Raw genomic sequence first — 27,635 nt, 5'->3', positions numbered from 1 at the left:
GGTGGGAGCAGAGCTGTCCAGCTGTGCCAGGACCTCATCCCCTTGGCCAGAGAGCCCACACCGGGCAGGGGAGCTGCCCCAAGGTGAGGCAGAGCCTTGTGCCACACAGCTGCTCCTGGCACACATCCCCCTGCCTGGATCTGCTTGCCGAGGCTGTGAAACCCCAAAGCACTCAAGGGGCACCCAAACATCAGCACTGGGGTCCCAGCAATGGTCCCCCACTTGATTTGGGGCAGCTGGGCTTGGGTATCCCCTCTGCCAGCACCCCAGAAGTCTCCTGGTGGGTCTAGGCTGTCCCACTATGCTCAGCCCTGGAGCTCGGAGCAGACCCGAGCCAGGTGCCCACCGAGCCTTCGCTGGTGCCACGCATGCACGAGAAGCGGTGCCAGGGTCGAGGCAAGTGGCAGGAGGGATCCTGCAGGCAGAGCTCTCTGTGCCAGGGCGATGATTCCAGCCTCACACCCCCCCAGGGCACTGGCCACCCAAGCTGTGCCAGGCTCACCGTGCCACGTGCCACCAGCGTGGCACCACAGCGGGCCAGGCGCTTTGGCCAGTCCCCGGCAATCAGCACCGGGCTGGATATGGCCCTTGGCAATGGCAGCGGCGCTGCCCCACCCGCGCCGTGCCCACCCTGCCCCGGGCCAGCAGACAGCTGCCGGTGGCACCTCAGGTCCCCATGGCAGGAGCAGAGCCCCACGTCGGGCCAGGCCTGCGGAGCGCGGGGGGGATGCGGGAACCCGGCGCCTGCTGGGAGGGCTCCCAGGACCCGTCTGACGGGTTCCTCGACTCTTTCTGCACCCGGACAAGCCCGGGCCGGCGGGACACCCAGCCACCGCCCAGCAGCACCCGCTGGGTGGGGGAGAGTGGCTGCCCCGCTCTCTGCGGCTGTGAGGACCCCCTTCCCCAGGAACCCACACCGGCAGCGGGACCCTCGCAGCCCCTCATCCCTTGCCGCCCTGTGGGGACAGTGGCTGCCCCTTCCCGGGGGGCACCGGGTCCCCGCAGAGCGCAGGGTGAGGAGCCCACGACTGCTCCACCGTGTCTGTGGGGGTTGTGGGGGTCCCCTTTAGATGGAATGCCACCCCCAGGCATAATCCAGCCGCCGCATCCTCTTGGTTGGAGGCGGTGGGGGGGTGATGACGGCGTCCCCCGGCCCGCAGCGAGTGCCAGATCCCCCCGGAACAGGCAGGAGCCGGCATGCCCGGCAGAGCCAGACGCGCCGCAGGGGCGATGCCGCAGTTCCCATGGGCTTGCCAGCAGCCCATGTCTGCTCATTCTGTGCAGCTGGCGAGGATGGCAAGAAAGGCTCCCCTGCTCCCAAATGCCACCCCAGCGCCCCCAGGGCTGCGTGCCAAGGACCCCCGCGCTGCCCTTACCTTCAAGAGGTCCGATGTCCAGGCCACGTTCCTGTGGGAAGCACCGCGTCCCCCTTCCAGCGGTACCGAGCCCGTGGCTGGAGCTGTTGTGCCCGGCAAGGCGGGTGGCACGGTGGGGTCAGCCCTCTCCTGAACGCCTGGCCGAGCCGGAGCCCCCCTGGGACCCCTCCGAGGGCTGGAAGTGCTGCACGCCACGGTGACAGGGATCCCTTTTTTTATCCTTTTATTATTTTTTTTTATAGACTAAGAGCAGAATATGAAAATCACCAGCCAAAGCACTTGAAAAAAAGATCGAGAATGGTTTTTTTTTTGTTGTTTTTTGTTTTTTTTTTCGTTTGTTTTGTTTTGTTTTTCCCCAAAAAGTGTCTGTGCGTTTGCATAGGTCGGGTCTTCACGGAAGACGAGGAAAATCCAACACGTTCGACTATGTACAAGCCAGCCCGGGGCCGGCGCCGCTGCCTATGGTACAGTATAGATATATCTCTGTACAGTATGTATAGATCTATATGGGTATGTACAGACTGCCCGGCCCCGGGGGTCCCTGCTCTCATCGGGCTCGGCGCTGCCCCCCCAGCCACGGGGCAGCCCCGGGGCACCGGGAGGGCGCGGGCAGGACCCCGCGCTCCCGGGGACGGCTCCCGGCGGCGGTGGCCGCGGCCGCGGGCGGGATGGGAGGCGAGTCCGGCCGGGTCGGTGCGTGCCGCGGTCCCAGCTCCGCGGGCGGCTCTCCGGGCAGGGGCTGGCGGGCTCGCGGTGCTTCCCCGCTGGCTCTCACGAGGGGCAGCAGGTCCAGGGGGCCGCGCTCGGCGGAGCGGCGCTGGCCGGGCCCCCGTGGGCGCCGGGAGCTACGAGGCCAGCAGAGTCATGAGGAAGAGCGCGGCGGCCACGGCCAGGGGCAAGTGTTCCCGCTTGGGGCTGGTGCCGCTGATGCTCTTCTCCAGCTTCGGCATCTCCGGGTTGAAGTTTTCTGTGGGGAGGAGCGAGAGGATGAGGAGGGCAGCAGGGCGGCCCTGAACCCCCACCCCCGTTAGCTGGGGCTGCCCCAGGGGCGGCGGCGGGGACGGGACACGGCGCTGCGGGGCCGGGGGCTGCGCCTCCTCACTCACCCAGGTCCTCGATCTTCACCTCGGGCCGCAGGGTGAACTGGGGCAGGGTGGGCGCCAGCTTCTCCCCGGAGTGCGACGCTGTGGAGGGAGAGAGGGGACGGGGGTCACGCTCCCTGGATGCCCCCGCAGCCCCCACGCAGCCCCCTCCCCTCAGGAGGGACGGGGCACCCACCGGCCGGCCTCGCCGCCCCCGGGATGGGCACGGGGGTACTTACTGGAGGCGCAGCAGACAAACACCTTCATCTTCAGGCAGGCCCGGTGGTGGTTGTGTGTCGGCGTGGCTGCAAGGCAAGAGCGTGCTGAGAGGGGCTCCGTGGCAGGGATCCCAACCCCAGGCACCCCGAGGCTCGGTGGGGCTGGACAGAGAGAGGGGTCTGGTACTGCCCAGGGGCGCGCTCTGGGCTGGGGGAATGCAGCAGCACCCCAAATCCTGCACCGATGCCCTGTACCAGCACCCCATCAGCTCCAGCATCCCAAGTTGGCACCAGCATCTGGCACCAATGCTGAAATCCTGCAGCAGCAGCCCCTGAACCCTGATCCTGCATCAGCATCCTGCACCCTACATCACCATCCCCCAGCACCCCATCACGCACTGGCACCCCCATCCACAGCCCCAACCTTCTTTCCAGCTTTTCCCACACCCCTATCTGTTCCCTGCATCATGCAAAATCCCCTCCCCTCCACCCCCTTGCTCCTTCAACCTCTCCCAGAGCTCCAGGTTCCCACTCTTAGAGGGGAAACAGCTGCCCAATTTGGGGGGTGCAGGGGAACCAGCCAAAGGGGACGCAGAGGGGCCCAACTGGGGTGGGACCTGAGGGGACCCAACTCGGGTGGGACCTGAGGGGATCCAACTGGGGTGGGACCTCAGGGGACCCAACTGGGGTGGGACCTGAGGGGACCCAACTGGGGTGGGACCTCAGGGGGGGCTTGGGGGCTGTGTGGGGGTCCCGCCCCGGCGCCCCACGTACATATGTAGTAGTACTCCTGCCCCGCACGGAACTCGTAGCCCAGTGAGAAGGCGCTGTAGCGCTGGAACTTCTCCGAGAACTTGATGGGGCTGTGGGGCGCGTGGGGCCGGTTGCACTCCCAGCGCTTGAAGCCCTGGCTGGTGTTGCAGGTGCGGTACCCCTCCGCGTTCACCATGTAGAGCACGTACTGCTCCAGCCGGTGCTCGGGCACCGAGGCGTTGTAGTGCGGGCAGTAGATGTCCAGGTAGTCGTTGACGTTCACCTGCACCGTGTAGCCCTCCCGCCGCAGGCTGCGAGGGAAAGAAGGGGTGGGAGGTCAGGGACACGCCCTGCACTTCTCCAAACAGCGCTCTCCAAGGGGAGCCAGAGGCTGGATGAGGCTGCAGCGAGGGTTGGAACTCTTGGAGCAGTGATACCCCCTGCTCCACCCCTGTGTGGGACCCCTGCATGGGATGAGCCTCACGAGTGGAGCAGAATCCCCATCCTGGAGGGCACGGGTGGAGCAGGTGGGGGACAGGCGCTGCTGGGGACAAGCGTCAAGCCGCACGCAGAGGTGGGACGGGCAAGAGCACAGACAGCCTCAAAGATGGACAGACAGACCCAGAAGGGCATCGGCGTCCCACAGGCACCGGGGTCTCCACGGGGCGCGGTCCGTGGGTGCGCGGGGGACCTCGGAATTCCCTGGAATTCCCTGGAATTCCCTGGCATTCCCCATTTCCAGCAGCCTGGAGCCGACCCACCGCTGCCGCCCACCACGGCCCTGGCACGCGTCGCAGCTCGGAGCCAGGATTTCTCACCCTGCTCCGGCTAATCCCGTTAGTTCGTTAATGCCGTAAAGGGTGGCCCTGGGGGAGCCTCATTTACATTGATTAGGAGCAAGCAATCCCCTCAGATCCACTCAGGAGAGGCTCGGCTGGCTCCTAATCCGCGCCCGACGGAAATCCCGGCCGCGGTAATCCTCGCCGCCGCTCTGACCCGCTGCTCCTGCCAATTCATTACCAGCCGGCGCTGGCTCGGCACCGAGCCGCCGCGGCGGCACCGGACCCCGACCGGCCCGCGCTGCCCGCATCCCGCGGGACACGGCCAGCAGCATCCCGGCACGCGTGCTCCCGGTTCTGCACCTTTTCCCACCTCTCAGGGCAAACCCCCGAGCGTGAGCCCCCCAAAGCATCACTCCGCGTCCCCTCGGCTTGCTTTGGGCGGGGGGCGCCGCCGCCCCTCGCGGAGCCGAGCGGTTCCCTGGGTCTCCCCGGCAGGGCTGGGCAGGCAGCGGGCAGGGCTACGCGTGCAGACGCCCCACCCTGCACCATCGCCCCCGGCGATGTTTGAGGAGCCCCGGCACGCCGCCAGCGCCCGCGGCACCCCGAGCCGAGCGCCGGAGACAGAACCGTAGCGGGACCCGGTGTCGGGCGGCAAAGGAGGGGGACAAGAAGCGCCGCCTCCAGCACCCGGGGGGAAACGGAGGGGTGGTTGAAGGCAGAACTCATCACTCGTGGGACAGGGAGCGCAGCCCCACGCGGCCCCTCCCTCGCTGCGCAGCCGCTATTCCGCAGCCCATCCCGGCACCCGCCGGCAACTGCTCCGCCGGGAAGGTGCTGAGGCAGCCACCCTTGCTGAGCGGGCGCCGGGACCTTTCATCTTCCCCCTTTGATGTGGTGGGAAGGGGGGCGGGGGGAGAAAAAGGCTTGTTATTAAAGAAATGGCCCCAAGGAGAAAATTGCAATTAACTCCACGCGGGACGCAGAGCTGGGACGCCGGCGTACCCCAATACCAGCTGCCCCACACCGGGGCGGGCACCCGCAGCTGGGGCTCCCCGCAGCCGGGCTGTGGCTGTGCCAAGGGACAGGGGGACTAGGAGAAGTGTCACGAGTGGCACTCTGTCACGGGGTGCTGGGGAGCCCCGTTCCCCTGTGGCACCCAGTGCTGAGGCACGGTCCCCTGGGACCCCAGGCTGGGGCTCGTTAAGCCACAGCTCATTAAGAGGTGTAGCTGCTGATAAACAGCCTCACTAACGAGGCACCAAAATGTCCCCCCGGGCTGGGGGACAGCAGCACCCATGGCAGGGTGCAGGAGCCTCAGGTGGTGTGGCAATGCCCATGGTAGTGACTCCCACGGGCACTGCCAGCTGCCACAACATGCCAGGAGCCCACGGGCATCATCATAAGCTGGGAGGGGCCGGGGAATGGCCTCTTTGGGGAGAGCACAGGGCCACCACAGCCCGAGGCACATCTGGGCGACCCCAGTAGCAGCTTTGGCCATAACACTGTGTCCCTGCCACGCTTGGCTCCTGCACAGTCGCTGCAGAGCAGCAACTCCAGGTACCCCCAAATCCAGCAGCCCCCTCAGTGCAGTGAGCCCGCGTGCTCCAAGATCTGCTGACAGCACCATCCAGGAAGCTCGTGGGCCTTGGTTTGGGGTGGAAGGGCAGGAACAGACACTCTGGGAGAGGGACTCTGCCTCTTTTCTCACCAGCACCCATCCCAGAGCAGGCATGAGCTGCCTGGTCCCTGCCAGCTCCACAGCACCTGGGCTGGGATGGACCCTCGATATCCCGGCAGCCATGGCACGGCCGGTGGGGATGGTGGGCTCTGGCAGTGCCCGAAGGGTTAAGTGCGGGAGGAGAACGGGCAGCATCACTTCTGCACGACTGCGTTTGTAGAGCAGGGCTTGGTGAGGCAGTGGTACCTTCCAGCAGCCTGTCACGCTGGGCAGATGGATGTCCCCTGGCAGCACCGGCCCCGGGCTCGGCGCCCGCCGGCCCCACACCGGAGGGACATCGGTGGCACCCTGGTGGCACCCTGGTGGCACCCCTGGCTACCTGGCACGCCGCAGCCACCGGTGAGCCGGGCGGCCGCTCCGCTCCCATCTGCTGCCATAAATCCGGGCTGCGTGCCGCACGCTGGCTCCCACACTGCCGGGGAGCGCCTGGTGCACTGCAGCACGCCCTGGCAGCGGTGGCACGGCGGGACCAGACCCCTGCCCGGACCCCCACACTCCAGAGACTCGCTGCCACGGTGCTGGAGAGGCCTGGAGGGCAGCAGGGCCAGAGCTGGGCTCAGCACCCCACATGGGCGGTGCCAGCGGTGAGGAGCAGGGCAGCGGGCTGTGTCCTCCATGTGGTGCCCCCCGGCACTGGACAGCCCCCAGCACAGCCAGGCTCTTTGTTCGGCTCCGGTAGCTTCGTCCTTTTGGCGCATCCGCCGCCCATCCATCACCCGGGGAACAAAAAAGTGCCATTGATTTACGAGTCCCCTTCCCGTCACCCCGCAGCACAGCGAGAGGCAAAGGCGCATCGACCGCTGCGGCCGGTCCACCCCAGCGGACGGACGGACGGACAGACCGACCGTCCTCCCGCACCCAGCGCGGGGGAGATGGGGGGCTCAGCGCGCCTCCCCCCCGCCCCGTGGCAGCCCTCCCCACGCAGCCAGCGCTGCACAGTCACGGCGCCCAGACGGCCACGCACACGCGCGCTGGCTCGGCAGACAGCGCCCGCGACGCAGCCCACGCACGAGAGTGGCACCGAGCCACGGCACAGCCCCCCCGGCCTCGCCTGGCGCAGCCGCAAGGCGCGGGCGCTGCCGGCACCGCCGGCACACGGCGTCCCCGGGGCCACCTCCCTGCGTGGGGAATGCTCCGAGCGGGGGAGGCCAGCGCTGATCCACGCGTGGGTGCCAGCGGGCAGCGGCGGCGGGACGGGCAGAGCCCTCCCCAAGCACGCCGGGACTCCAGCAGCACCCTACAGGTGCCCCCCCCGTCACTATCGACGGCCACACAATCCCCGTAATCCCGGCTAAAGTCGGCCCCTTCCCGCGTTGCTAACAAGATCAATGAGGTTTCTAATTGGGTTTTAATTAAACCATCAATCTGCAACCGGTGACTCAATTACCAGCCCGGGCAGGAGCAGGTGGCCCCGGCCCTGTTGCACCCCGACATCGCGGCCGCTTCTCCCACGGGAACGCCGTCCGTGCTGCCGGGGCTCGGTGCCGCCCAGCGCCGTGACTCACGGGGCACGGCGCGCTCTGCCCGTGGGCACCCGCTCCCGTGACGAGCACCCGTGCACGGCTGGGTTTTTGGGGTTTCTGGGTGCCCATCCTGCGGGGCAGAGGCGTGGGGTGAGGGCTGGCTGAGCCCCCCAGCCAGCCTAGGGCTGCCAAAGGGGGTGTTGCTGGCACTGTGCCTACATTCAGCTCCACAAGTGGGCATGGAACTGTCCCTGCTTGGGCACAGCTGCCCCGCAAGCCGCAGCACCTCCTGCTGGGTGCCCCCAGACCCACGGGTCCCTCCTGCTGTGGGTGACTCCTCCTCAGCCCTGCGGGTGCCGGTGGATGGGGGGACGTGGCCAGGCACAGCCCTGGTGTTGGGGTTCGGCTGCTGCAGAGGAGCCTGGGCCCCTCCAGACCTGCTCTGCAGGGATGTGGCTCCTCTCCTGGGTGAGATATTCCCCAGCTCTGCACTGGGGCTTTGCAGAGCCCACTCCAGGCCTCTCCAGGGCCCACTCCAACCCTCTCCAGAGCCCACTCCAGCCCTTGCTGCCTGCAACACAGCCTGGGCCAGATAAAAGCCACCTTTGGAGAGGTGAGCGTGGTGGCAGTGCCAGTGCTGGCGGCAGCTGCATGAGCCGTGTGCCTGCACAAGGTGCCACAACCTCCCTGCACACAGGTGGGCTCTGACCCCCACACCACAGCCAGGCACCCTCTGTGCCCCTGTGTCACAGCACCCCCCGCTCTGCCCCCTCCACGGCACCCAAGGCCCTCAGGACGAGTATCCTCAGGTCCCAGATCAGTCAGTGGCACAGGGTGGTACACCCCAACCTGCTCTGGGGTGCTTCTTGGGGTGCAGCAGTGTCGGGAGTGCCGGCCGTGTCTGTGTCCATGAACAGGGACAAATTGCCGTTCCCGTCTCGGCATCTGGGACACACAGCAGGGAGAGATCCTCCAGCATGCCAGGACCTGGCTTGTCTGGGGTCACTCCAGGAGCCCCTGACCCTGCTCAATGGGTCACAGGCCCCAAAAAAGCTAGTGCTGGGTGGACATGGCTGTCCCGCACCTTTGTCCCATGCCACCGGGCCTATTCCTGGCAGGACGGGGGGAGTGGAGGGCAGGGATGAGTCAAGGGTCATCCCACACCCCCAGGGCTTGCAGGTGATGGGACAGAGGGATGGAATGCACAGCCGGACCAACAACCAGGCCGAGCGGGAGCAGGGTTTGAGGATCCCACCTTCACAGCTCCCCTGGGATTAGCCAACACACCCCAACCCCATGGCACGAGGGGTGCTCTGCCTGCTTGGGGACCCTTCCTGGCCTCCTGGCACCGCCAGCCATTCCTTGCACAACCAAAGGGGCTGAGGTGCTTCCCAAGGCACCATCGGGCTGCTCCCTGCGGTGCCCCACGTCCTGTTGTCCCGCTGAGGGCAGCAACAGGGGTACTCAGAGTAGCATGGCAGGAGCCACAATAAATTCGTGGCCAAGGAGCAACCCCAGCCAGCAACCCCCTCCTCCCCGGCGAGCCCCGCAGGGCCGCGCTGGGCTTGTTTATGGCTCCACTTGCGGCAGGGTTGCTGGGATTTGCAGGCTGCGGCCCAGGGAGCCTAATTCCCCCCATAATTTATCCAATCCAGACACTTTGCCGCGCGGCTATAATTGCGTCCGAGCTGCCGCACTGCCTAACAATAAATATCAGCTCCGGAGTCCCTGGGACACGGCTCTGCCGCAGCCGCCCCCACCGCGCCGCCCATGCCCTGAGCCGGACGCCGGCGGCCGCGCCAGACACGCCTGCGCAGGGGGTGCGGGCATCTGGCTGCGACACCCCCGGCTTGGCACGGCCCGGGCACTGCCACCCCCTCTCCGCCCTGTCCCTCGAGAGGTGCCGGGGCAGCGGCAGGGCACGGCGGTGATTTGGGGAGTCACGGAGAGACGAGGGTGGGGGTGGCCCAGCCGCCAGCGACGTCGTGGCGATGTCACGGTGCGGGGACGAGGCCGGGCGTGAAGGGGGTCCGGGCAGAGCAGGGGGGTGCAGGGGGGGATGCCGAGCGTGGCGGCACCTCGGCATTGTGCCGCGCCTCGGCACGTCGCACACACGCACGATTTATGGGGCCCGAGCTTCCGCCCGGCGACACAATCTCAATGGCAGGGGAGGGGGCTGCCGGGGCTGCTCCCACCCTGCACAAAAGGGGAGTGGGATGGGGGGAGCCCAGGAGGGCCCCTGCACGCACGGGCACCAGAGGATGCTCTGGCTGGCTGCGTGTCCCCGCCACACCCCTGGGCACTCGCACCAGCGAGGGACGGAGAGGTGGGCGATGGCAGCCGGCGCGGATCCCCGTGGAGGGATCCACGGCCACGCCACAGGCGCGCAGCCCCCATTTCCCGAGAGGGTGCAGCCCGCACCGTGCCCGTGCACATCCCGACTCCAGCTGTGGGTGCGCCGGCGAGGGCAGAGGCAGCCCCGGCGCGGGGTGTGAGGGAGGGGCCAAGGCCACCGACCCCCGACTGCTCCGCTCCCGGCGGCCGCTCCCTCCCTCCGCTCTCACCCCCCTGTCCCCGCAGCCCCGGAGCCACCGCCGCCGCCCCGGGGGTGCCACTGCTGCCGGGCAAAGACGATGGGGGGCGGCAGGCACCTGTCGGGCCCCCCCCGCCTCCGCCGCGCCGCCGGTGCCGCTCCCGCACCCAGACATGCGGGGGGCGCGACTGGCGGGGGGAGCGGGACCCCTGCCCGCCCCGGCGCACCGGGAGATGGGAGTCTGGGGGAGCCGGACTGTCCCCGCTGCCCCCGGTGGGTCAGCGCTGGCGGGGGGGGGGCTCTTCCCCCGGTGCCCACGACCTCGTCGCGCCCGCACCGGGAGCCGCCGAGCCCCGCCCGGCGGCGCGGCCACCGGGACACGAACCGGCCGGGAGGCTGCCCCCCTCCCGCCGCAGCGATCCCCGGCTTCACGGGCAGGGCGAGGGGCACCGGGGGCACCGGCAGCCGCGGACGGGCGGCCCCGCCCGCACGAGGGCGCCGGGAGGAGACCGGCACCGGGGGTCCCGCAGTCCCGGTGTCGCCCGCCGCCCCCGGCGCATCCTTCAGCGCGATCCCCGCCGTGTCGCCGCCGCGTCCTTCCTGGCGATGCCCCCACCCCGCGCGGCCCCGGGGACACCCCCCCATCCCCCCCCCCGCCTCCCGGTGCGGGTCCCGGCGCCCCCGCCCGCACTCACTGCGGGTTGGAGCTGTTCCAGTGCACGGCGTGCCGGTTGCCCAGGGCCCCCGGCGGCCCCCGGCCCGGTAGCAGCAGCAGCAGCGGGAGCAGGGGCAGGAGCCCAGCCGCCATCCTGCCGCCGCCCGAGCCCGCCGCGATGCCGGGGAATGGAGGGAGAACCGAGCCCGAGCCGCCCGCGCCCCGCGGCCCCGGCGCCCAGCTCCGCCCCGCGCGCGCCCGCCGCCGCCGCGCCCCCGCGCGCGCTCCCGCCGCCGCCCCGGGCCCGCCCCGGCACCGGCTCGGCACCGGCACCAGGCTCGGGCTGCGGGTCCCCGCGGGTGGAGACAGCGGGGCCGCGTCTCCAGGTGCCACCGGAATCTCGGCAGGACGCCCATGGGTGGGGGGCGCTGCCTGTGAAAGGTCCCGCTGCCATCGGGGTCTCACCGGGACCCCTGGGGGTGCACCCACGGGTAGGTGCACCCGTGCCTGTCCCTGCGGGATCCGGTGCCAGCGGGATCCGCGGTGCCACCGGGATGTCCCTGGGTCACCACGGCTGGGGGCATCAGGACCCACCGCGACTGGGGTCGTGCCGGGCCTTGGGGCAGCAGCCCCCGTGGGTCTGAGCTGCTGAGGGAGCCGTGGGTGGGGGCTCGGGACCCCCGAGGCTCCTCAGGGTGCTGCTGCCAGTGCCATGGGGGTCACACGTACCCACAGAGGGGTTTGGCCATCCTGGAGGCACAGGAGCGGGTGGAGGGAGCGTGCCCGTGTAGCAGGACAGCGTGGCTACCGAGGGGCACAGACGGTGCCAGGCTCTGCCGCCTGCCCTGACCTCCTCAGGAGCCAGCGCTTGGCCGAGTGCCCACCCACACGGCCGGGCCCTTGTTCTTCCCACACCCCAAGGGTTGGTGGCGTGGAGATCCCTGGGGGAGCCACGGGGGCTGTGGGGATCGAGCTGAGTGCCAGCTCCCAGTGCCCGTCCTCAGCGAGATCCCTTAGCAACTGCCGTGCAGCGCCGCCCGGCAGAGCGAGTGCCAGGCACCCTGGCACACGTGTGCACGCACGGGCACGCTCGCACCGGCGTGGGCATGCACAGATCACCGGGCACACTCAGCTCACCAGGCACACACAGCTCATCAGACACACTTAGCTCACTGGGCACCCTCAGCTCATGGGGCAAACTCAGCTCATGGGGCACACTCAGCTCACTGGGCACACACAGCTCACTGGGCACACTCAGGTCACCGGGCACACACAGCTCACCGGGCACACACAGCTCATCGGGCACACTCAGCTCACCGGGCACACACAGATTACCGGGCACACACAGATTACCGGGCACACTCAGCTCACCGGGCACACTCAGCTCACAGGGCACACTCAGGTCACCGGGCACACACAGCTCAGCTCACCGGGCACACTCAGCTCATCAGGCACACTCAGCTCACTGGGCACACCCAGCTCAGCTCACCGGGCACACTCAGCTCACTGGGCACACTCAGCTCACAGGGCACACTCAGCTCACGGGGCACACACAGCTCAGCTCACTGGGCACACTCAGCTCAGCTCACCGGGCACACTCAGCTCACAGGGCACACTCAGCTCACAGGGCACACTCACCTCATCGGGCACACTCAGCTCACTGGGCATGCACAGATTACCAGGCACACTCAGCTCACCGGGCACACTCAGCTCACTGGGCACACTCAGCTCACGGGGCACACACAGCTCAGCTCACGGGGCACACTCAGCTCAGCTCACCGGGCACACTCAGCTCACAGGGCACACTCAGCTCACCGGGCACACTCAGCTCACCGGACACACACAGCTCAGCTCACGGGGCACACTCAGCTCACCGGGCACACTCAGCTCTCTCTCCACTCCCACATGGAGCCTCCAGTACCGACCCAGTGGCCTCTGCCCTGGCAGCGCCGGCGTCATGCATCACCCGGAGCTTTGGCAGCCTCGAGGAGCTTGGGAATGGAACCAGGAGGCTCCCAAAGCTGTGGCTGGGCTTGCTGAGCCGGCCTGAGCTGCTCCTGCCAGGAGCTATCTGGCTGGCGTGGTGAGCGTGGCCAGGGTGCTGCGGTGCCAGATGTCATCTCCCCAAATCCCCAGTGGGCCTGCTGACTCTCAGGCCTGGTCCCGGTGCTGAGTCCTGGGGGTCTCCTGGCTCCCCAGAATTTTGGGAGGAGCTCAGTGTGGGAGGAGAGCCACCCCGTTTCTTCTCGGGGTGCCTTTGGCCATGTGGATGCTGCCCCAGGCTATGGAGGGGGACAAGGAGGATGATGATGGGCAGGGCCCCGGTCCCACCCAGCACTGTGGACACCCAGTGCTGTGATGCCCGCGACAGGGCTGTGCCCCAGCCCCCATTCCCCATCCATACTGGTGGCACTGGGAGCCCAAGCCCCTTGCTGGAGCCCTGCCAGGAAGGGGGAGGGGGCCAGCGGAAAGGCCCGGAGGACCAAAAAAGCCTCGATTAATTATTCATCCGAAGAAGTGAAGTGAAGAAAACACAACACGTGGAAAAGGGCTCTGGCTGCCTGCGGGTGGGAGCGGGGGGGAGCTGGGGGGGCTGCGGGGTTTGGCCTTCCTTGTGTGGTGGGCTGAGGTGGCAGCGGCAGCGGTGGCATCCCTGGGCGCTGCACACCTCTGGGAGGACCCGGAGCACCGGCGCTGCCACCATGGAAACGCTTTGGCTCGGCAAACCCATGGCAACACCCACCTCCACATGGAAACCCCCCCCCGCTCATGGCAACGCAGGCGCCGCCGTCAGCGCCCGCACCACGGGGGTCCCCCCGCCACGGCACCGCCGGGTGCGGGACCACGGAGGGACAATCCACGGGCTCCGGTGCGGACGGAGGCGCCCGGGGGGCAGAAGGCAGCCCCGGAGCACCGCGCTGTGTGCAGGTGTCAGCACCAGCGGGAATTGCTCCTGGAATGACACGGACAGGGGGCTTGGCCGGGTTTTGGCACAAGGGGACGTGGTGCCTGCGATGGGATGGATGGGGACACAGCCTGGCGGCTTCGCTCTCGGCGGGGGGACGTGAGGCCTTGAGCTGCCCAGAGTCAAGGTCTGCAGAGCAGCCCTGCTTGCCTGCTCTGTCCCTGTCACAAGGACCAGCAGCTTTTGGGGAAAGCCTCCCAGCTGGCATCCATGAGCACCACCGGGTGCCCGGCGGGCACGGGACCCGTTTGGCCCGCCTCGGTTAATATTTAACCGCGGCTTCCTGTGACAGAATGTCGCAACCGCAGAGCAGAGCCGGCATTCAATAAATCATCGCGCCGGGCTGGGAGCTGGGCTGGGGGAGTTGGGGGGGGGCAGCGCCCAGCCGAGCGAGAGGGGGAGCCGATAAATAATTCATTAAACAAATAAACACGGTGAGAGTGCGGGGAGGAGGCAGGATTGTAACCAAGAAAGGGCTCGGTGAACGCGGGCATGAAATATTCACCAGCCACACCTACCGGGGCCCAACGCGCTGAGCTCAGGGCTCCCGACCCGCCCGCGGGAGCCAGGTGCCGGCACGCGTCCAGCCAGACACGGCAAGAACAAGCCAAAAGCATGCAGGGAGGATGGCCTGGGTCGAGGAGCTGGCAGTGCTGGCGTGGCCACGTGGAGATGAACAGTCCTGGCTCCTGCCAGCTTCTCCCGGCAGCCTCACAACTCCACGCCGCTGTTCGGGCACGGGTCTGTCCTGCCAGGCTGGCACGCCTGGGGCACACTCAGCACACACAGTGTGCCCACCGGTACCCCAGCCCTGCTCCTCCCTGCCCCTTCCCTTTTGTAGCCCGCGTCAGGCGTTAAATTTGAATGAAGCCTCACGGATGGCTGCGCCGGGCATCGCCTCGGGGAGGGCGCAGGGTCTGAGCCTTCCCAGGTCCCGGGGAGACGGGGGAAGACCCAGCTCTGGAGGAGTCCTGGGGGACATCCTGGGTCCGGGCTTGGCCGTGCTGGCAGCGTGGACGCAAGGGAGGTGAAGATGGGCAGACAACTCCTTGGTGAGGATCAGAGCGAGGCCTGCTGCACAGAGGGACATGGGAGAAATTCCTGAATTAGCAGCCCGAGTTAATTTACGTGGAGCTGGATTCTGTGGGCTCACAGAGGAGGGTGAGCTGCCACCACGGCCACCCGCGAGGGAGCAGCGATGCCAGGCGGCAGCGCCAGGGCCGTCGGAGGAAATCAGCTTCCTGGTGGAGCCGCTGGATGAAGGAGCGCGTGGTTCCCAGCCCCGCCGCTCCCGCTGCCCGGCAGGAGGAAGCTGCAGGGTTCCTGCCCCGGGAGCCAGACGCCGGTTTGCCGGAACCCTGGCTCCAGCAGCTGTGCCAAATCTCACCCGCCCTGGGCGTGTGGGCACCCAGAGGTGGCGGGTGGGAGATGGGAGCCACCAGCTCCTCGTGGCTCCCACGGCCTGTGGCGGGGTGACCTCAGGTAGAATCAGGTGGCCACATGGTGCACAGCCATGCACATTCCCAGTTTAGCCCACCCTGGGTGCTGGATTGCTGTGCCAGGCGGTCCTGTCTGTCCCCTGTGCCACGTCCCTTGTCCCAGCAGCCCACAGCCGGCGGCGGAGGTTACCTGGCAGGAAGCGCCTGAGTCAGCAGCCGGCACCGGGTGACTCAGCCGGCTCCTCTCCTCTCCTCCCGCATGGCAAACCTCCCTCCTGGCCTCAAGATCACTCCAATATCACCCACCCGTGGCAGCCCCGGCCTCACTCCGGGCCCCTGCTGCTCTGCCATGACCACGGCGTGGATGTGCTGGAGGTGGGAGGGCCGTGCCGGGTGGGAGGTTTGGGCAGGGCAGGGCTGGCACATGGCCCCGTGCAGCCACAGCTCTCCGGGGAAGGGACAAGGACACAGAGATGGGTTTGTGGCTGCCAGCCGCAGCACCTGGCTCCCCACTGGCCCTGGGACATGCTCTGCTCCTCCCGGCCATGCCACCCTGGTGTCCCCTGTGAGGTGTCTGGTGGGGTGTGACGTTAAGCTGATGAAGGAGTGACAAGCAGCATCGATATCCTTCTCCCACTGCACACAGATCACGCCACAAACAGCAGCTGGAAGCACTGGCGGGGATGGCATTGAACTGGGAGGTGCCAGGCTGGGGTGCCAGGGACAGATCCATGACATGCTGCGCTCTAGGTTGTCCCCATCCTCCTGCCCTGACCCTGCGGGTGATGGCACCAGGGACCTGCAGTCCCAAATGAGGGCTGGGGATGGGCACAGCTGACCTGGGAAACACAGGAGCCATCCTAGGAACCCCCAGCTGGCGCTGAGCTTGGCACCAGCAGTGCCCACCCGCCCCTTTGGGAACAGCCCATTCCCATCCCATTCCAGCCCACGGGTGACCGTCCCCAGGGAGAAGGGCAGGGTGGCACCGTGTCCCTGCCCTGCTGTGGCCGTGCTGCTGGGCAGAAGCGCAGGCAAACAAAGGAGCCCATAACCTGGGGGGGCAGCGGGGGGCTGGGGCCAAGCGTGCAGGCGCAGGAGATTTCAGGGCCTGAAATATTCATCAGGGCTGAGGCGGCGCTGCCGTCACGCCGGCCGCGAGCGACGGCACGGGGGGGCTTCCACAACGCATCGCCTGGAAATGGCTCACCAGAGGGGCTGGGGTGAAAATGGGGGTTCCCTCCACTGGCTGCGGTGGCCCCAGGGGATGGGAGGTGGGTGCTGGACAGGAGGTGCTGCGGGCACCGCCGGGGATAGCCTGGAGAGCAGCAAGAGGTGCTGGCAGTGTGGGCAGCCACCACCCGAGGGGCTGGCAGAGGACCCTGGGTGGGTGCAGTGTCTCTGCAGCCTGGCAGTGCCCAGCTGCTCTATCAGGGCTAGGTGGGCTGCCATGCCTGGCTGTGAGCGTGGCCCCAAGCCCCCCATGCGGGTGGTGCTGTCGCTGCCACTCTGTGCTCCTGTGCTCCATAATTCAGAGCATCCACCCACCCGTGCTGCACTTGCCTCTGGCCACAGCCTGGCCACACTGGCCAGTCCTGCCAGCTGCTGGGACTGGCCTGGCCTGTCCCTGTCCCTGGGCTGGGACCGCAGGGACCTGAGGAGCTGCCCAGACTGCCGTGGCTAACGAGCTCTTTGCCAGAGAAGCTCGTTAGCAGCTTGAGGGATGACAGGAGCACAGGGCAGGTCGGTGGATGTGGGGAGCAGGGCCCAAGACACTCCAGGGCTCCACCTCCAGTGGACACATGCCCGGAGAGGCCGGATGGCAGCACAGGTGGTGCGAGCCCGGTGACACCCTGGCACAGAGCACCTCAGCATCCACTCGGGCACCCTTGGGAGCTGCTGCTTTGGGTGGGCAGCACCTGCCCCAGCCTCTGCCCCCAGGGTCTGGCTGCCCTGGAGACAGGAGCACTGTGCTGGGGTGATGGCCCATGGCATTTGCACCCACTCAGGAGGATGATTGAAGTCCTAATCGTCCTCCCCAGGGACGCAGAGGTTCTCCCAGCACGGGGACCATGCAGGCCCTCAGTCTGCAGCAGGTCCGAGCAGCGCTGGCAGCAAGGGCAGCTCCTGCCCGTGCCTGTCCTGACACTGCAGGATCATTGTCCAGCAGGATTACATCACACTGGGGGTGCGCTCCAGCACGTGCAAGGGCACAGGCACGACAGGACAGACGGACACAGGCATGGACAAACAGCCACCCCGGCCTGGAATAGTGATGCCACAGGCAGCATCTGCACGGGCACACCCACCGGTGCCAGGCTGCCTCACACCCCAGTGACCCTCCCCGCCACACCGGCTGCCACCCTGGCTCCTGGAGTGGGCACAAGCCTCGGTGCTGCCTGCTGGTCCCACCTGGCAGCTGGCCAGTCCGAGGTGAGGGTGGGACGTGCCAGCCCCTGCCTGTGCCACCCAGCCCGGTGCCCGCACCCTCATTGCTATGGCAGGAGCGGGCTCGGTGCGTGCAGCTCCGCTTAATGAAGCGGCGCGGGCCGGCTCCCTGCGAGCCCCCGCTGAGCGTTTGGCGAAATGATAACCTTGACGACGCGCATCATCGGGCAGGGCTGCTCGGGGAACGCCGCTCCGGCCCCCGCTCCCCGCGCCCAGCACTGCTCTGGCGGTCTGCAGCCGCCCGGCCACGGTGGCATCCCCGAGCTGGCATCCCCGAGCTGGCATCCCCGAGCTCGCATCCCCGAGCTGGCATCCCCGAGCTCGCATCCCCGAGCTGGCATCCCCGAGCTGGCATCCCCGAGCTCACATCCCCGAGCTGGCATCCCCGTGGGTACCGAGGCAGCCGGCCCGGGGCGGGTGATGGGCCCTGCGGTTCGGCTCAGAGCCCTGCGGCCGGTGCCCGCTGCCCAGCCCGTCGTGCCCGAAGGTTGGCATTCCCAGCGCCCCGCTCCTCGGGGCTCGGCGTGCGTGTCCCCTCGGCACACGCGTCCCCTCGGCGTGTGGAGCCAGTGGCCCCGTTTCCATGGTGACACGGAGCCATTTCCCATCTCCGGGATGCTCTCCACAGCTCCCGGGTGGGCGCTGCCGCCGTTGCCCTTTGCCCACGGGAAGCAGGCGGGGGTGGGCCCCACAGCCCTGGGGGGCTGTGCTCCCCCTTTTCAGTCACCGGGGTGGGGCACCGTGCCCCGTGTGCCCTGTGTGCCCTGTGTCCCCCCTGTGTCCTGTGTCCCCCGTGTGTCCCGTGTCCCCCGTGTGTCCTGTGTCCCCTGTGTCCCCCGTGTGTCCTGTGTCCCCTGTGTCCTGTGTGTCCTGTGTCCCCCGTGTGTCCTGTGTCCCCCATGTGTCCTGTGTCCCCTGTGTGCCCTGTGTCCCCCCTGTGTCCTGTGTCCCCCGTGTGTCCTGTGTGTCTTGTGTGTCCCGTGTCCCCTGTGTGTCCTGTGTCCCCCGTGTCCTGTGTTCCCCCTGTGTCCTGTGTCCCCGTGTGTCCTGTGTGCCCCCTGTGTCCTGTGTCCTGTGTTCCCCGTGTGTCCTGTGTCCTCTGTGTGTCCCATGTCCCCCGTGTGCCCCATGTGTCCCGTGTCCCCTGTGTGTCCTGTGTCCCCCCTGTGTCCTGTGTCCCCGTGTGTCCTGTGTGCCCCCTGTGTCCTGTGTCCTGTGTTCCCCGTGTATCCTGTGTCCTCTGTGTGTCCTGTGTCCTGTGTCCCCCGTGTGTCCCGTGTCCCCTGTGTGTCCCGTGTCCCCCGTGTGTCCTGTGTGTCCCGTGTCCCCTGTGTGTCCTGTGTCCCCCGTGTGTCCCGTGTCCCCCGTGTGTCCTGTGTCCCCCGTGTCCTGTGTCCCCCGTGTGTCCTGTGTCCCCGTGTGTCCTGTGTCCTCTGTGTGTCCCGTGTCCCCCGTGTGTCCCGTGTCCCCCGTGTGTCCCGTGTCACCTGTGTGTCCCGTGTCCCCTGTGTGTCCTGTGTCCCCTGTGTCCCCCGTGTGCCCCGTGTCCCATGTCCCCCGTGTCCCCCATGTCCCCCGTGTCCCCCGTGTCCCCCGTGTCCCCTGTGTCCCCCGTATGCCCCGTGTGCCCCGTGTGTCCTCGGGCTCCTCTGGGGTGGCCGCAGTACCTGACCTCATCCTCGTGCTGGGGTGTTGGGGGGGGTTTGGGGCACGCTCTCGCGGCAGGGTTGGGTGGGGGCAGCGTGGCCGGGTGAGGGATCTGATGCCAGGAGTGGGAACGCCACAGAGCTAAAGGGGCTGTGCCCAGCAGGCTCATCCTAGTGCCAGGCTCATCCCTGTGGTGACAGCGAGCCAGGCCACGGTGGGCACTGCCATGCCATGCTCCCTCCTCGCTGCCTGCTGCGGCTCCCAGCCCCTGGCACCACTCGGCTCTTTATCCTGCTCTCCATCTCCCTGCTGCCTATTGCCATTTCCCATCACTTGCTATTCCAGGTGATAAATTTTTCCTCCCCACTTTCTGAAGGTTTAACTCCCACCCACCTGGGACACCCGACATCCTCACCCCCCGCTCCTCCCCACGGGCAGCCCAGCTGGTGTAGGTGGCACCGGGAAGGGGGGTAGGGGCGGCCCCGAGGCAGGGGGATGGCGAGACAGAAGGGATGGGCTAATGGAGCCCATTCCTTGAATAGATTCAATTTCTGCCGCGGCGGCTGCGGGGTGCGGAGCCATCAATTGGATTCAGGGGACGGGGAATCTGATTTGGAGCGCCCGCGCCATCAATTAGCCGTTATTGATGGCATTGCTCATTGGAAGTCGATGGGATTTGAAGCTGGTGGCAGCTCCTGCATACCAAACAACGCTGCCTCAAGGGCAGGGCCCAGACCCAGCACCCAGCACCCATGCTGGGGGTCCCACAGGGACTCCCTGGCCTTGTCTGGGAATCCTCTGAGGGTCTGGGGAAGGGGTGCTGCAATGGGTAGCCCCCTTCTGGAATTCCTGCATGGGTTCCTGCAAGGCACAGCCCACCAGCATCCCTGCACGGGGCTTCTCCAGGGCACAGTTGTCCCCCAGCATCTTTCTATGGGGGCCCTTTGGGGGATGCCCCCACCCAGCATCTCTGCATGGGGGTCCCAAAGGGCATGGCTGCACCCTGGAATCCCTGCATGGGGGTCCCGCAGGGCATGGCTGTGCCCTGGAATCCTGGCATGGGGACCCTGCAGGGCATGGGGGTCCTGCAGGGCATGGCTGCACCCTGGAATCCCTGCGTGGGGGTCCCACAGGGTACAGCCCCCCCATCATCCGGGCATGGGGACCCTGCAGGGCATGGCTGCACCCTGGAATCCCTGCCCGGGGGTCCCACAAGTCACCATCACCCCTGACATCCCCACACGCCGCTCCTACAGGCATCGTCGCCCCCCAGCACCCCCGCAGGGGGGTACTTTGGGGGATGCCCCACCCAGCATCCTACACGGGGGTCCCTTGGGTACCGCATTCCCCAGATGGTCTCACCCCCTCCTGGGGAGGGTCGGGTCCCCCGGGAGATGCCCCCCCGTGCCCTGGCAGCCTCTGCGTCCCCCTGGGGCTGGGGCAGGGCGGGGTGCAGGATGGGGTGCACTGGGGGAAGGGCAGGCAGCCGGGCTGGGGGAGGGGAGCGGCACGGTCGATGCTCTCGCTCAGCCTCTTGCCAAGCAGCTTCTTTCTCCCAGAAGCCATAAAACCTGTCTGACGTGCCCGGCACCGCTGCGGCAGGCGGCCGGCAACGCCTGCGCGGCGGCCAGGGGCTGGGGGGCCCTGCTGCAGGCGGCCCCGGGGGGATTTGGGCCCCTCTGGAGCCCCTCGGGAGGGCAAAGCGGGGGGCTGCACTCACGGGATGGGGGACCCAGAGCATCAGGGAACGCTCCCACCGGTTGGCAGGCCTGGGGCATGTGGCAGAGCCGTGACTGTGACGGGGACCCTGCTGTGCCATGGGATCAGCCCCCGCTGATCCCCGTTCCCCCTGCAGCTCCCCAGACCTCCCCATTTTTGGCGTCTCACGGGGCGCGTAGCAGATGGAGAGATGGACAGAGAGTGGCTGCTCTGTGGGCACCCTGACCACACCCAAAGGTGGCAAGAAGGACCAGGGTGCCTGGCTGGGGGTTTTGGGTGAGTGACCCCCGAGCCCACTGCCCCCTCACCCCCTGTCCCATGCTCATCCCACCACCAGGTGTTAATTACCAGCAGCTCGTCTGTAATTAAAGCTCTCCCGGTGACAGGAGCTGACGACTCAATATCAAACTGCTGCAATTAAGCCCTCGGCCATGGAGGCTGTGCAGGGAGAGAGGGGCAGGGACACTCTGGAGGGGACACCCTGGAGGAGCCACCCTGGCACCGGTGCGGGCATGGGGGGCACGGGTAGGGGGACGGCGGGGGCCGCACGGCCGGGGCGCAGCGATCTTGCAAATATTGTATTGCTCAGTCACTACCAAGGGTTAAAACCGAACCGAGGGGACGGAGGAAAGCGTCTTCCCAGAAGACAGATCAGCGTGTCCCCGCTGGAGGAGGACACGGCGGCAGATGCCACCATCGGAGCTGCTGCCCCGCTCCGGGCTCGGGGGTCCCTGGGCCCCGGGGGTGGGGGTCCGTGGGGAAAGGCACGAGATGAGGTGATGGCTGTGGGGCAGAGAGGCGCTCGCTGAGGGGACCCCAGCGCCGGGCGGGCGGGCGGCGGGCAGTGCCAGGGGGGCGGCGATGCCGGCGCGAGGACTCGCGGCAATCCCGGCGACGGAGGCGATGCCGGCGGCGAGCGGTGGCCCTGAGAGGGAGACAGCCCCGGCCAGGGATGCTTCAGGGCAGCAGGCAGGCGCTCACCCACGGGAGCCCCCGCTGCCCCTCACCTTCCAGCCCGGAGCTCCCGGCCCCAGCTCGGCTTTGCGGAGGTCCAGCAGGCGGGTCATGGCCTGGGGCTGCCCCACGGGCTCGGGGGGTTTGGCTGTGAGGAAGAGTCTGGAAGCGGCGTCGGGGCACGAGAGCCCGTCCCCCCGCCAGGGACAACGCCGGGGTCACATCCAGAGCAGGGCCAGGAGCACGAGCGGCAGGCACGGGCCGCAGGGCGGCGATGGGAGCGCGGAGCCCCGGGCAGGAGCCACATCTGCCGGGGCAGAAGCAGAGGTCAGGGCGAGCCGGTGCCCGGCCTCCCAGCCCCGCTCCCGTACTCACCAGCCCCACTCCCATACTCACTGGCCCCGCTCCCGTACTCACCAGCCCCACTCCCATACTCACCGGCCCCGCTCCCGTACTCACCAGCCCCGCTCCCGTACTCACCAGCCCCGCTCCCGTACTCACCGGCCCCGCTCCCGTACTCACCGGCCTCCCAGCCCCGCTCCCGTACTCACCAGCCCCGCTCCCGTACTCACCGGCCCCGCTCCCGTACTCACCGGCCTCCCAGCCCCGCTCCCGTACTCACCAGCCCCGCTCCCGTACTCACCGGCCCCGCTCCCGTACTCACCAGCCCCGCTCCCGTACTCACCGGCCCCGCTCCCGTACTCACCGTCGGGGCCCCCGCGCCCTCGGGGCTGCGAATTTGGCACCTCCGTCACCGGCTCTGGCGCTGTAAAAACCCCCCACGGCTGTCAGGCACCGGCTGCCGCGGGTTCCGCGGAGCCGCCCCCGAGGCTCCGGGATCCGCCGAGTTTTGGGGCACGGCCCCCCCCCAGCCGGACTCACTGGTGCCTCGGCAGCAGACGGTGACGCGCAGCTTCAGGCATCGTCCGGCGCTCTCGGGGCTGGGCACGGCTGGGCGGGGGGGTCAGAGGGGACCGGCTCCGGTGCGGCCCCCCCGGGACCCCCCCGGGACCCCCCGGGACCCCCCGAGACCACCCCGGGATCCCCCCGGGACCCCCCGAGACCCCCCCGAGACCCCCGGGACTCCCCCGAGACTCCCCCGGGTCCCCCCGAGACCACCCCGGGATCCCCCCGGGACCCCCCGAGACCCCCGGGACTCCCCCGAGACTCCCCCGGGTCCCCCCGAGACCACCCCGGGATCCCCCGGGACCACCCCGGGATCCCCCGGGACCCCCCGAGACTCCCCCGAGACTCCCCCGGGTCCCCCCGAGACCCCCGGGACCCCCCGAGACCCCCGGGACTCCCCCGAGACTCCCCCGGGTCCCCCCGAGACCACCCCGGGATCCCCCCGGGACCCCCCGAGACTCCCCCGGGACCCCCCGGGACCACCGGCGGCGGCTCCGCGCGGCCCGGGGGCGCCCCCTCCCGGCGGAACGCGGGCACGGCGCGCCCACCCCGGAGCACGCGGAGCCCACCCTGCCCCCCCCAACCGGGACACCCCGAAACGGGGCACCCAGACCCTTCGTGTCCCTGCCCCAGAGCACCCAAATACACCCTGCACCCCCAACCGGGACACCCCGAAACAGGGCACCTGGACCCCTCCCGGCACCCCCACCCCAGAGCATGCAGAGCCCACCCTGCACCCTCAACCAGGGCACCCTGAACTGAGGCACCCCCAACCAAGGAACCCCCAACTGGGGCACCCCAACCCCTCCATCCCCCACCCTGGAGCACGGCACAGCCCACCCTGCACCCCCAACCAGGGATACCCCAAACCAGGGCACCCCGAACCGGGGGCACCCCGACTCCTCATGCCCCCACCCAGGAGCACCCAAACAGCCCCTGCACCCCAAACCCGGGGGTACCCTAATCCCTCATGCCCCCACCCCGGAGCACCCAAATACCCCCTGCACCCCGAACCAAGGGCACCCCGACACCTCGTGCCCCCTCCCTGCAGCACCCAGACAGCCCCTGCACCCCACATATCCCCCACCCCAGGGCATCCAGACCCCACCCATGCACCCTGATCCCCTTGTGCCCCCCTTCATGGGCACCCACAAACCCTTTGAACCCCGATCCACTTGTGCTTCCCTCCAGGGGCATCCAGAACCCCTCTGCACCCCAAACTTCCACAAATCCCCCACCCCAGGGCATCCAGAACCCCTCTGCACCCCACACCTCCATGAATCCCCCTCCCTGGGCATCCAGAACCCCTCTGCACCCCACACCTCCATGAATCCCCTGTCCCAGAGCATCCAGAACCCCTCTGCACCCCAAACTTCCATGAATCCCACATCCAAGTGCATCCAGAACCCCTCTTCACCCCACACCTCCATCCAGAATCCCCTGTCCCAGGGCATCTGGAACCCCTCTACACCCCAAACTTCCACGAATCCCCCACCCCAGGGCATTCAGAACCCCTCTGCACCCCAAGCTTCCACGAATCCCCCACCCCAGGTCATCCAGACACCACCTGCATCCCCATCCCCTTGTGCCCCCACCCTTGGGACACCCAGAGCCTCCTGCACCTCCCCCCTGGCATCATCTAGAACCCCTCAGAGACATCCTGGCTGTACCCTGCTCCCCCCATACACCCTAAACTCGTTCCCACGGGGATCCTGGTGACACCCAACCCTGGGGAGCTGCACCCAAGACCCCCTGGCACGTTCAGACCCCGGGGCCAGCACCCAGCACCCCGTGAGCCCAGCGCGGTGCCCGCGGTGCCCCGGGGGCACTCACAGATGTAATAGTAGGTCTCCCCCGGCTGGAACTCGAAGCCGAGTGAGAAGGGGGTGAAGCGCTGGATTTTCTCGGAGAATCGGACGGGCCCGAAGGGAGCCCGGGGCCGGTTGCACTCCCAGCGCTTGAAGGCGCCGGGGGTCTCGTAGCAGCCTCGGTAACCCTCCCGGTCCACCATGAAGAGCGTGAAGGTCTCTGCCCGCCCGGCGGGCACCGGCCCCTCGTAGTGCGGGCAGTAGATGTCCAGGTAGTCATTGATGGCCACCTGGATGGAGTAATCGTCCCGCAGGAACCTGGCGGGCAGGAAGAGCAGGGGGTTCCCATGGGAGGGCCGCCCCAGCGGAGCGGGGAGCTGCGCTTTTCCCAAAAAACCACCGGCCGCGCCATCAGCTCCGATTAGCCGCAGGCCGCTGGAGCTGAATGGGCTCGGCCCCCGCGGCCCAGGGGGTTTGGAGAGCCACGCTGGCCAGGCACAAAGCCCCTCGCCGCGGGCACCCGCCGGGCCGTGATCGGCCGCGACACGCCGGCGGGGCGCCGGTGCGGCGGGACGCTCCGGTCCCGCGGGGGGCGCGGGGCGGGTGGGGGACGGAGCCCAGCCCAGGGGATGCTCCGAGCTCCCGGTTGTGCCGGCAGCAAGTGCGGCCGGGCCGGGGTGGAGCAGCCGTGTGCACATGAGCGGGCACACGCGTGTGCACACACGGTCGGTCCTGAGCGTGGAAAAGAGGGGCCGGCAGGCAGATGTCGGCCCCACGGTGTTGAGAGAGTGCAGAAGATTCATCAGCGGGATGGCAGCGCTGGCAAAGGGCGGCTGGAAGCCCCGACACCCCACTCAGGCCGGGGGCTCCCCGAGGGCAGGATGGAGCACAGACTCCTGCTGACTCAGAGCATCCCACGGGTGACGCCGGCTGGGACGGGCCTGGGCAGGGCCAAGGGCTGGGGGGACGGCGCCTGACCCAGCAGCGGGGCACCCAGAGCCCCCCTTCCTGGGGCACCCATGGGTGGTGGGGCGTCACCTCCCCCATCCGCAGGACAGGAGCAAGGCAGCGCCTGTACCCCCAGCCCTGCCCGTCGTGTGCCAGCCTGCCCCGGTCCAGCAGAGCACGGAACCTCCACGGGGGAGGATCCTGACCCTGCCTCCCGCTCCCAGAGAAGCCCCAAGCTGGGAAATACCTAAAATGGAGGAGGTTGGGAAGAGGGATGGAGCCAGAGCTTGGCCTGCTGGCGACAGCCAAGCCCACGGGCAGCACCAAGGGCAGGGTGTGGGCCCCACCAGAGGGGACACTTGCCACGGAACCCCACAGCCCCGGGAGTGCCACCCACCAGCCTGATGCCACGAGAGGATGCCCAGAGTTCAGTGCTGCCACGGGCATTCAGGCTCAGCACAGGTGGGTACCACGGGCAGATTGGCAGCACCAGCTTGGTACCACCAAGGGTTGGTGCCACCAGGAGCGCCCGCTGGCCTGGGGGCAACCAGAGATGCCCACTGGTGTGGGAACACCCAGAGCTTGGTGCCACCAAGGGTTGGTGCCACCAGGAGTGCCCACTGGCCTGGGGCAACCAGAGCTGCCCACTGGTGTGGGAACACCCAGAGCTTGGTGCCACCAAGGGTTGGTGCCACCAGGAGTGCCCACTGGCCTGGGGGCAACCAGAGATGCCCGCTGGTGTGGGAACACCCAGAGCTTGGTGCCACCAAGGGTTGGTGCCACCAGGAGTGCCCACTGGCCTGGGGGCAACCAGAGATGCCCACTGGTGTGGGAACACCCAGAGCTTGGTGCTACTGAGGGAGACTCACGAGCTGATGCCAGCCAAGCTGGATGCCACCTGGGGCTCGGTGCCACCAGCAGTGCCGGGGGCTAAGCACCACCCCGGTGTGCTCGCTGTCCCGGTGGCACCCAGGGATGCCCAGTGGCTCGGTGTCACCGGCAGTGCTCGGGGCTCAGTGCCCCCCGTGGGCACCCGGGGGTCGGTACCGGCTGGGGCACTCACCGGCTCTGTCCTGCCCAGGGCTCGGTACCACCGGAGGTGCCCGGTGCTGCTCGGAGCTCAGCACCCCCGGGGGTTCTCACCCGCTGCACAGCACCCGGGGCTGCCCGGTGACTCGGTACCACCGGGGCTGGATACCATCGGGGCCTGGTACCACCGGGGCTGGGTACCACCAGAGATACCACCCGGGGCTTGGTACCACCGGGGCTCGGTACCACCGGGGCTCGGTACCACCGGGGCCCAGTACCACCGGAGGTACCACCGGGGTTTGGTACCACCGGGGCTCAGTACCACCGGAGGTACCACCGGGGCTCGGTACCACCGGGACTGGGTACCACCGAGGCTCGGTAGCACTGGAGGTACCACCGGAGGTACCACCGGGGCTCAGTACCACCGGGGCTCGGTACCACTGGTTCTCGGTACCACCGGGGCCCGGTAGCACCGGAGGTACCACCCGGGGCTCGGCGCCGGTGAGGATGCCCGGGGGCTCGGCGCACCGGGGGCCGCTCGCCAGCTCAGCATTACCTGGGCGCTCGCTGCTGCCGGGGATGCCCGGTCCCACCGGGAGGTGCTCCCCGGCTCAGTCTCACCCACGGGAGCCCGGTGGCCCGGTGGCCAGCAGCCCCGCCCCCCCCCGAATCCCACCGCCCGCCGGTCCTCCCGTCCCGTCCCGTGGCGGCGGCGCGGGCCCGGGGCTCGGCGGGGCCCGGGGCTCGGCGGGGCCCGGGGCGTACAAAGGCGGCGGGGCCGGCGGGGGCGGCGGCGGTACCTGGGGTTGCTGCCGTTCCAGTGGACGCCGTGGCGGAAGCCGCGCACCGGCGGCGCCCAGAGCAGCGGCGCCCAGAGCAGGAGCCCGAGCAGCGGCGCGGGGCGCATGGCTCCGCCGGCGGCGGGGGGCGGCGGGGGCCGCGGGCGGGGCGGCCCGGCGGGGCTCGGCACGGCCCGGCCCGCCCCGAGAACTTCGGGCCAATCCCGCCGCGCCGCCGCCCGGCAACTTCACCGACTGCCATTAACCCTTGGCGGGCGGCACCGGCACCCACCGGCACCGGCATCGGGACCGGCACCGAGACCGGTAACTCCCCACCGGCATCGGGACCGGCAGCGGCAGCCACGCCCCGGTCCGGCGCCCCCGGTACCGCCAACA

General features: G+C 68.6%; 2 protein-coding genes across 4 annotated transcripts; both read right to left on the bottom strand.

Moving 5' to 3' along the window:
* Positions 1 to 1,582: 1,582 nt before the first annotated feature.
* On the bottom strand, positions 1,583 to 10,855 carry EFNA3 (ephrin A3). Of its 2 annotated transcripts, XM_021532179.3 has the most exons (5): positions 10,641 to 10,855; positions 3,451 to 3,740; positions 2,698 to 2,763; positions 2,483 to 2,560; positions 1,583 to 2,343 (listed from the first exon to the last, which is right to left on the bottom strand). In XM_021532179.3, exons 1-5 carry the CDS (start codon positions 10,751 to 10,753, stop codon positions 2,222 to 2,224), a joined length of 669 nt encoding a protein of 222 aa, XP_021387854.1. In that variant the 5' UTR covers positions 10,754 to 10,855; the 3' UTR covers positions 1,583 to 2,221. The 2 variants fall into 2 exon arrangements, with proteins under 2 accessions (XP_021387854.1, XP_085416710.1); XM_085560584.1 differs by lacking the exon at positions 2,483 to 2,560.
* Positions 10,856 to 21,380: 10,525 nt separating this feature from the next.
* EFNA4 (ephrin A4) lies at positions 21,381 to 27,382 on the bottom strand. Of its 2 annotated transcripts, XM_085560582.1 has the most exons (6): positions 27,261 to 27,382; positions 24,509 to 24,801; positions 22,652 to 22,720; positions 22,476 to 22,535; positions 21,823 to 22,076; positions 21,381 to 21,740 (listed from the first exon to the last, which is right to left on the bottom strand). In XM_085560582.1, exons 1-5 carry the CDS (start codon positions 27,365 to 27,367, stop codon positions 21,988 to 21,990), a joined length of 618 nt encoding a protein of 205 aa, XP_085416708.1. In that variant the 5' UTR covers positions 27,368 to 27,382; the 3' UTR covers positions 21,381 to 21,740; positions 21,823 to 21,987. The 2 variants fall into 2 exon arrangements, with proteins under 2 accessions (XP_085416708.1, XP_085416707.1); XM_085560581.1 differs by lacking the exon at positions 27,261 to 27,382 and having other exon boundaries at positions 24,509 to 26,692.
* Between the last annotated feature and the right edge of the window lie 253 nt (positions 27,383 to 27,635).

Source organism: Lonchura striata, chromosome 25 (genome assembly GCF_050655825.1).
Source record: "Lonchura striata isolate lonStrDom1 chromosome 25, ASM5065582v1, whole genome shotgun sequence".
NCBI lineage: Eukaryota > Metazoa > Chordata > Aves > Passeriformes > Estrildidae > Lonchura > Lonchura striata.
This window is presented reverse-complemented; position numbering and strand designations above follow the sequence as displayed.

What these genes read in the sequence shown, in the direction of transcription:
- EFNA4 (XM_085560581.1), bottom strand. Translation starts at nt 25,286, where the DNA reads ATGAATCTTCTGCACTCTCTCAACACCGTGGGGCCGACATCTGCCTGC. An exon ending in GGAGACCTACTATTACATCT is followed by an intron (nt 22,721 to 24,508) that starts GTGAGTGCCCCC and finishes CCCCCCGCCCAG; the next exon opens with CCGTGCCCAGCCCCGAGAGC. An exon ending in CGTCTGCTGCCGAGGCACCA is followed by an intron (nt 22,536 to 22,651) that starts GTGAGTCCGGCT and finishes GGGTTTTTACAG; the next exon opens with CGCCAGAGCCGGTGACGGAG.
- EFNA3 (XM_021532179.3), bottom strand. Translation starts at nt 10,753, where the DNA reads ATGGCGGCTGGGCTCCTGCCCCTGCTCCCGCTGCTGCTGCTGCTACCG. An exon ending in TGGAACAGCTCCAACCCGCA is followed by an intron (nt 3,741 to 10,640) that starts GTGAGTGCGGGC and finishes TTTCCCTCGCAG; the next exon opens with CCTGCGGCGGGAGGGCTACA. An exon ending in GGTGAAGATCGAGGACCTGG is followed by an intron (nt 2,344 to 2,482) that starts GTGAGTGAGGAG and finishes TCCTCCCCACAG; the next exon opens with AAAACTTCAACCCGGAGATG.